Source organism: Pseudorasbora parva, chromosome 8 (assembly GCF_024679245.1).
Source record: "Pseudorasbora parva isolate DD20220531a chromosome 8, ASM2467924v1, whole genome shotgun sequence".
In the NCBI taxonomy this organism is placed as follows: Eukaryota; Metazoa; Chordata; class Actinopteri; order Cypriniformes; family Gobionidae; genus Pseudorasbora; species Pseudorasbora parva.
Window position 1 is genome coordinate 43,450,453 of NC_090179.1, and position 8,356 is coordinate 43,458,808.

General features: G+C 38.4%; 1 protein-coding gene across 1 annotated transcript in view; it reads right to left on the bottom strand.

Moving 5' to 3' along the window:
• dync2h1 (dynein cytoplasmic 2 heavy chain 1) overlaps nucleotides 1-8,356 on the bottom strand; it is a 159,740-nt gene that overhangs the window by 104,756 nt on the left and 46,628 nt on the right. The window contains exons 27-32 of the mRNA XM_067451365.1: nucleotides 7,639-8,021; nucleotides 6,932-7,064; nucleotides 5,153-5,270; nucleotides 4,947-5,059; nucleotides 4,122-4,235; nucleotides 3,891-4,035 (exon numbers count right to left, since the gene is read on the bottom strand). Of these exons, the coding sequence (XP_067307466.1) occupies nucleotides 3,891-4,035; nucleotides 4,122-4,235; nucleotides 4,947-5,059; nucleotides 5,153-5,270; nucleotides 6,932-7,064; nucleotides 7,639-8,021 (1,006 nt within the window). The remainder of the gene's footprint in view (nucleotides 1-3,890; nucleotides 4,036-4,121; nucleotides 4,236-4,946; nucleotides 5,060-5,152; nucleotides 5,271-6,931; nucleotides 7,065-7,638; nucleotides 8,022-8,356) is intronic.

Genomic DNA, 8,356 nt, shown 5'->3' on the forward strand with positions numbered 1-8,356 from the left:
TATATAAAGAAAGTTTAAACAAGCTTGGAAAAAAAAGTTTTTTAACCAATTCCTACCATTAAAATAAGCTGCCAATGGGGTGAGAGAGAAACAAGAAACAAGATTTGAAACAGTAACAAGAATAGTTTTCTTATCGCATTTCAGGGTTTTTTTCTGGGTCAAAAAGGGTCTTTGGTGGTGGATGACAGACATTGTCTCTCTCTCTCACACACACACACACGCACAGTAAAAAGTATTCTACCGATGCGATCTGCGAGCGCAATAAATTTAAAATAAATTCAAAGAAACAGTTTTTTTGCTTGTCTTATTTTGATTTCTCATGCTTACCTTGATGTTTGTTTCTTTTGTTCCTCATTTTTTACACTATTTACAGATCATTTTTTTGGTATATAACCAAATCAGTAATAGAAAGTAGTATTAGAAAGATTTTTTTTTACAAATAGCCACATTCTTTGCCTTAATAAAATGATCAGCTAGCTATCAACAACTTAGTTTTGCTTTCACCTCACTCCAGTCTAAACTAAATTATTTTAGGCTATTTATTTTTCTACACATTGTCAATATAAATAAACTGAAATACTGTGGATAATTAAAACTAATTCTTATTATCCCCTCTTGCTAAATTGGGTGAGAACACTTGTGTTGTCATCTCAGAGGTGTTCTGAGTAAATGATTCAACTGATTCGTGAGTTCAGTGTTGGACAGGTCAGTTCTATTAGCCAGTCGTTAAAATGATTCGGTTCAAAGGAGTCATTAGGTCACGAATCGGACATTAGCAGACGCGTTATGTGAACATCCTGTCTGGAAAGAGATTTGTCAACACACAGACAACACTTCATAACTGGATAGGATTTGTTTCCTTTTTTTATTGAGTGTATGGTTTAACCCTGCCATTTGCAGGTCATTTAGCTGGTTTTAAGCAAAAACATTTTGGTCATTTTGTTTTCATTTGCATTTGCCAGAGGTTCCCAAATTTCAATTGATTCTTGTGTTTTTCCAAGCACCCATGACACTGGCTTTCTAATATTTAAATCTAAATCATCCTGTCTGCAAACAATGATTTGAAATAAATAAATATATAAATGACCATATATTAAGGGCATTACAAATACTATCACAACCCATTATGTATCATTTATCCCATTGTTATACTACGACAGTGGGACTGAGATTTGTCTGTATTATTTTAACTATTATTATTTTAATAATCGATGGTGCTCAATTGTCATGTAAAATAATGTCACAGTGCATAAAATCTTAATGGTTTGAAAAGTAGCCTTCTTTTGCTTAAAACAAAATATAATATTCAATATAATCATTCAATTTTGGAGTAAATTGAATAGAAGTGAGACATCATTGTGTTTATTAACCTCTTCTGAGAACACTTTTCAGCAGGTTTGAGAAGCGTGAGGTTGAAGCACACACACGTAGGTGTTGATGAACCTGCAGCACTAGCGTAGCTACGGCTGGGCACTGACCGCTTGCCCATCCTGTCAGAACCAGGGAAATACGTTTTTTAATAATACTATTTTCTAACGTTTAACAAGTCTTTAATTATTATTTTAAATGTGATTTATTTTGTCACGCATTAGAACTCTATTCTAATATTAATAATAATTTGCTAATTCGTCTCTTCTGTTTCATCACACCAGTAGTAATGTTATGGTTTTCTTTGCGGCATTATCCGGATTCAATTCCAACTAGCAGCGCCTTTATTTTTTATTAAAACATGGCAAAACTGACATTTATGACACATTTAAGAAGGAGACATAACACTTTTGTCGTTTGAAAGTGAACTACAGAATATGATGATATTATCAGCATCTTCAGCCAACTCCGATTTATTTAGAACAGACATCAGCTATAAGGTAAGCTATGGGAGGTTTTTAGTCTGGCCCGCCGTGGTATGGCATTTGCATGTTATATTTGTGAGCAAATGGTTTCCTTAAATGTACATAAGCCACATGTACTGTATTAGCAGTGACAGTCGATACAGGACTCAGACACTGTGATTTCTCTTCGTGATATAGTTATCAGGACTCAGGTTGGATCTCTCTCCTGCTTTATTTTTGTTTTCAATTTTTCACGTTGCAGCTGCTCACACTTGATCGCAAGGAGCTTATAGTGCTTATAGTATTTTGCTTCTGTGTCTGTGACACTAGTAGCCAGAGTTGCCAGGTTTTCACAACAAAACCTGCCCAAGTGCATCTCAAAATTAGCCCAAGACAAGTCCAATCACGTTTTAGGGGGATTCCCTGGTAAAAAAAAATTGCATTCCGGAGGGTAAAATATATGCTTTTTTGGCTGGGTTCCCTGCTCAACATGTAGAAGTAGACTACCGTAATTCCTCAAATAAAGACCGGGGCCTTTATTTACCTGAACTGCCGACGGGAACCGGCTTTTATTTGAAGCAGGCCTGTATTTCTAATTCCATCTGTTTGAAATATAATTGCTTTATGTAAACCGTTTTCAATTTAAAGTGATCGTTCCAGTGGACAAATATCATTGATTTTTTTAAGAAACATTAGCAAAATTATCACCATACAACAACATAATGCGCATTTTTTGTAACTCCGCGCGCAGCTCCGCATCCGAAGATGAACGAGGTCTCGGCGAATCTAGCCGAGCATGACGTCTCATCACACCGGCACCAGTTTGCACATGAGGTGCTTATATTTACTGAATGAGCCTACAAAAGCAGAAATAAGCCATTTTAAATAAAGATCCAGGTTTAGGCAAATAAATAAATAAATCACGACATTAAAGTTTAGTGAAATTAGGAAATATTTACGAGATCGTTAATTTAGTGCATATTTTGTTCTCATGTCACAAGTAATAATATCAAGCCAAGGTTTACTGAGTTTTACACCATTCTTTAGTAGTGTGTTTTTTGGGGAAGTGTACTAAAATAAATATCATCACCTGTGCACGTTAGCCCACTTCTTCTCGACCCGTTGGTTTATAGAACAATTACTCCGAGTCGCCCCGTCATTTCAAAGAATAGCACAACGGCGAGCGCGTCGCGTATAAACGCCTCGTCCGTTTGGGGAGGAGCGCGTGGCACGCAGTCAGCGGAGGCTCTCGCTGCGGAGACAGGCGAAAGTATAAACAAGGCTTGAGACGCGACGCTGCGTGGAGCTGAGCTTCGAGGCTTGGGTGCGACACCCTTAAGACATAAAAGAGACGAGAGGTTAATATTAGATGCGTCTTAATCAGCTCCCTAGTTCAGTAGTCAGGGCACTGATCAGGACATACCGGAAAGTCAATGGACTGATCCCTGATCAGTGCCCTGTCTACTGACGGAGCAGATTGAGACGCACGCATTGTGAAGATCGATATTTGTAGCCTGCCTGACACGGCGTTTTCACAGACGTCGCATCTCTCATCGACTACAGTAGCCTATTTAAAACGGCACGTGCATCCGTTATATTCTCAATTTAATTTACAAAGCAATCCCTTTAAAGTGTTTAGGTTAACTATAGAAGAGACCAGGATTAGTGTGTGTCGCACTGGCATGACTCGCATCGGGGCGCGTGGCATCAGGATGGTTTCGCATTAAATTAACGGCATTTGGGAGATTATCCTCTCATTTTCACCCGGCCTTTATTTGAGACCGGCCTTTATTTGTTCGTGCTGACCACGCCCCCGGCCACTATCAGAGGACCAGCGTTTATTTGACTACAGGCTTTTATTTGAGGAAATACGGTATATTAAAAGACAATAAAAGCTCCAACATATGAGGAATAGCCTACTTTTAGCTGTGTTGCTATGTTTCAATAGGATTTGGGGATTTTTTTTTTCAAAATTAAGGGGTAATGTGAATTATTTGGGCAGCCCACCCACACTATTAGAGGCCCACCCATCATCCACTTTCTGCCTACACCACTGACCTGCGGTGTCGTCCGTGTTGGTGTCTACACTGGTGTAGCTCTCCAGTTTGGCGGTGAGCTCCTGCTCCAGCTGATGAAGGTTCTGCTGGCGTATGGCGTTCTCCACATCCGCTGTGAACTGGATCTGCTCGGCCAGGCACAGAATCTGGAAACAGAGTCACTCCAGAGTCACTTCAGATGAACCGCTGAAACTCATGAGTGTGTCTCAAGAAACGTGTGTGTGTGTGTTACCTGAGAAGGGAAGCGTGTGGGGTCCACGTTCCCTTTCCTCCCAGCGTTCACACACTCACACAGGAGATGCTTCAGGGTGTTTTTCATCTCTGTGGAGAGAGCGCTCAGCCAAACCTGACATCAACCCACAAAACATATTTATTAAATACAACATTGATATCAGATTAGATATAATATAGAATATTAAATACAAAAGAATAAACTATTAAATATTGTTAAATATAACTAAATGTAATATAACATAAATATGTCAAACCTGACACAAATATTAAATCTAAAAGAATTAAATAGAGGCCAAAAGTGATGTCCAGAGGGTATATTTGGTTTGTTTTTAGCACCCTACAAGTTTGATTAAACCTTCAAAATATGAGGAAAATATTTTATATTTTTTTAAATATGAAAAACTAAACTTGGTTTAAAGGGTTAGTTCACCCAAAAGTGTAAATTATGTCAGGAATTACTCACTCTCATGTCGTTCCAAGACCTTCGTTCATCTTCGGAACAATTCATAATTTTTGGGTGAACTAACTAAGGATATTATCTGAAAAATGATTTGGCAAACTACAGCTACAGGTTTTGTTTTACTATGCAAAACAATGCATAGAAAAACAAAAAGCTCAGAGGAAAAAGCATAAATTGACTACAACAATCAGTTATTAATATTTTGTTGGCTCTCTGTTGTTTTTGCATGTGTTCATAAATTCTTTGTAAGACAGCCTTGCCAAAAATTGGCCATGTTTCATTGTCTTATCACAAATAAAACAATCGCCTCCAAGCACAACTACATAATACATGTCCACACAGACAGCATGAGAGCGCTCTGACCTCCACGTCGTTGGAGATGCTGATGGTGTTCTGGAGCGCCACCGTCTCTCCCTCCAGTGATCTCATGGCTGTGATGCTCTGAAAACTCTGATCAAACTCCACACTGCTGATGCCTTAAACACACAATCACCCCTGTCTCTATATGCAGATGTTTGTGTGATAATTGTGAACAGGTGTGTGTGTGTGTATGTGTGTGTGTGTGTTACCTGCGAAAAGTTTCTTTAGGTGTGTGTGTATGACAGTAGGGTTTGTGGCCTGTCCGAGAATCTCCAGTAGATCATCGTCTCCAATGAAGTAAAACCGAGGAAATGCAGAACGCTTCTCCTGCATGGGTCGCACAGGGGTCAAATGTCATTAAAATAAATACAAACTTTTTGTAATGATGGTAGAAAGAATATATTATTGTGTGTGTGTGTGTGTGTGTGTGTGTGTGTGTGTGTGTGTGTGTGTGTGTGTGTGTGTGTGTGTGTGTGTGTGTGTGTGTGTGTGTGTGTGTGTGTGTGTGTGTGTGTGTGTGTGTGTGTGCGTGTGCGTGTACGGCAAAAAAATGCTTTTCTTACTCATAATTTTCTTCTTGTTTCTAGTAAAAATATCTAAAAATTCTTACATTAAGAAATATTTACTAGACAAGTACAAATTATTGTCTTGTTTTGGGAAAAAATAACTCAAAATGAAGAGAGTTTTTGCTTAAAATAAGCTAAATAACCTGCCAATGGGGCGAGAGAAATAATCTTGTTTTCTGTTTGAATTAAGATTATTTATTTTACCCCATTGGCAGATTATTTATCTTATTTTAACCCTTAAATGCATACCGTCATTCACTACCCTGCTCCTCATTCAGTTTTTAAAGTTAGACATCAACCTTCTTAGCATTCCTCAATCAATCCATTTTAAACAATATAACAAGAAAAAAATAATAGATTTATAATTGAATGCCTGTTTTTTCACTAGTTTTTGTCAAAATTGTATAGGGTCGCTAACTAAATAGGGTGCAATTCACCTTCATTCCACAAGGTGGCGATGTCTGACACCCAATGATGAAGTGACGTTTCACTCATAGTTACCTCTGACAGAAAACTAAACAATATTAATTATAATTGCAAAACTTGAAATGGCTCAGTGATTTACTGCAGAGAGCAAGTACTAAACACAATCATATGTTAGTGTCACTGTCTCTTGATGATGGATGTGCTCAAGAAGCTGTCAGTGATCAAAATATTGATTTTGAAGACGTTGAAAATGAGTTTGGAGAATATGCTGGAGATGGCGAATATGAGCAGATGCTGAATGTACTGGTAAACGATCTCTGACGAGGACAGATGATGATGGTGTTAAACATCTGCTCAGAATGAATCCTTCCAAGCTCCAAAAGGGAACGAAATAGGTTTTGTTTTATTCTTCTGTAAGTGTTACTCTAACATCAGGAGTTTTATATATTATCGCGACAGGTAGAGCTCTATCCATGTTAAATATAGATCTGGGTCACTAACGACCCGAATATGTACGAATGTTTGGCGAAACAGTCCTGCATTTAAGGGTTAAGCAAAAACTCTCTTAATTTTGAGTTTTTTTTCCCCAAAATAAGACAATTACTTTTGCTTGTCTAGTAAATACTTCTTGTTTTAAGAATTTGTAGATGTTTGGATATACATAAAAGAAAAAAAAAGGAAATACTGTGTCTTTGTTTCTGTTAATTCATTGGTTTATTTTACATTTATTAATGTTTTTGCTTTGACTCTACAAATATGTCAACAAAGTAAATCTTCTGCTAATGACAGCAGATATATCTGTGCCTAAATCAGTAGGCAGCACTGCTTTACATTATTTATGCGTGAGAGAAAAACATAGATTTATTTGAAAAATAAAAGAGCACATCATGTCCCAAATCAAGACAAGGAAGACTTCTCTACAGGATAAATAAATGATTTCATATTATTATCTATAATGTCATCTTTAATTATATATTGTTTGAATATCAGCTTCACCTCCAGGAATTCATTGAGAGATTTCTGGCAGCGCTGTAACTGGTCCAAGATGGTGACGAGAGAGTTTCTGATTCCAGCTCGAGTCGTGAGAGACGTGACCCTGTTGTCCCTCTGAACATCTGACATGATCGCCCTACACACACACACACACACACACACACACACACACACACACACACACACACACACACAGATCAGTGATTCTACCCTCATTTCTCTCACACCTGTCCCACACTGAAAAAATGCTCTACTTTCTTAATAATTTTGTCTTGTTTCTAGTCTAAATATCGAAAAATTCTTAAATCAAGATGCATTTAGTAGATAAGTAAAATGACTTAAGATATTTTTCCTTGTTTTCTTAAAAATCTAATTTAAATGAAGTGAGTTTTTTCTTAAGACAGGCAAAATGATCTGCCAATGGGGTGAAAAAAATAATCTTATTTCTGACTGAAATTTTTCTTCTTGTTTCCGTCCCAAACAGAAATAAGATTATTTTTCTCTCTCACCCCATTGGCAGATCATTTTGCCTGTTTTAAGCAAAAACTCACTTCATTTTGATATTTTTCCCCAGAAAACAAGAACAAATATCTTATGTCATTTTACTGATCTAGTAAATGCATCTTGATTTAAGAATATTTAGATATTTAGACTGGAAACAAGAAAGAAATACTAAATAAGAAGAGCATTTTTTGCAGTCCCCTGCTGACCTGAAATCCTGATCCACCCTCTGAAAGCGGGCCTGTTCCCGCGGCAACGCCCCACGGCCGAATATGGGCTCAAGGTAGACCCACTTCCTCTGAATGATGTTGAGGTTCTGGAGGTACTCGTCCAGGTCGGCCAGTCGGGTTTCCCACAGCGACACCTTGTCCTGGAAGCGCAGGTAATAGGGCGAGTCTTTGAGCGACTGCAGCAGGCAGCGGTTGTCTCCCACCTGGTTGACCACGTCCCTCCAGTCCTTGATGACGCACAGAGAGCCGGCCCGACTGTCTGTGTAGTCCGTCAGGGTGAAGCTCGCGCCGGCACCCCACAGCTCCAGCTCCCGCAGGGCCTCGCGGATGGTGACCTCTGCCTGGGCACGACTGTTCAGATCCTGCTCACAGAGAGAGAAATGATTACTGTGTGTTTATGGGGAATTTATTCTATATATTAAATATATATTATAGATATTGCTCCTCATAACTATTTAAAGGATTACTTCATCGATTAGCATATGGCTTTGTATCAGTAGAAACCCTGGAGTATATTCAAATGATTGTGCTGATATGAAATGATTCATATTTTATGAAAATGAACGCGGTCGCGGTGGGAAAGTGAAAGTGATCCAGTAGCGGTGGCTTTGGGAATGGCCTCGTAGGGCAGCGAAGCATTCTGGCAAACGTTGTCTTTCATCCCCTTGAGACAAAAATACATTTTCTGTCTTTTCTC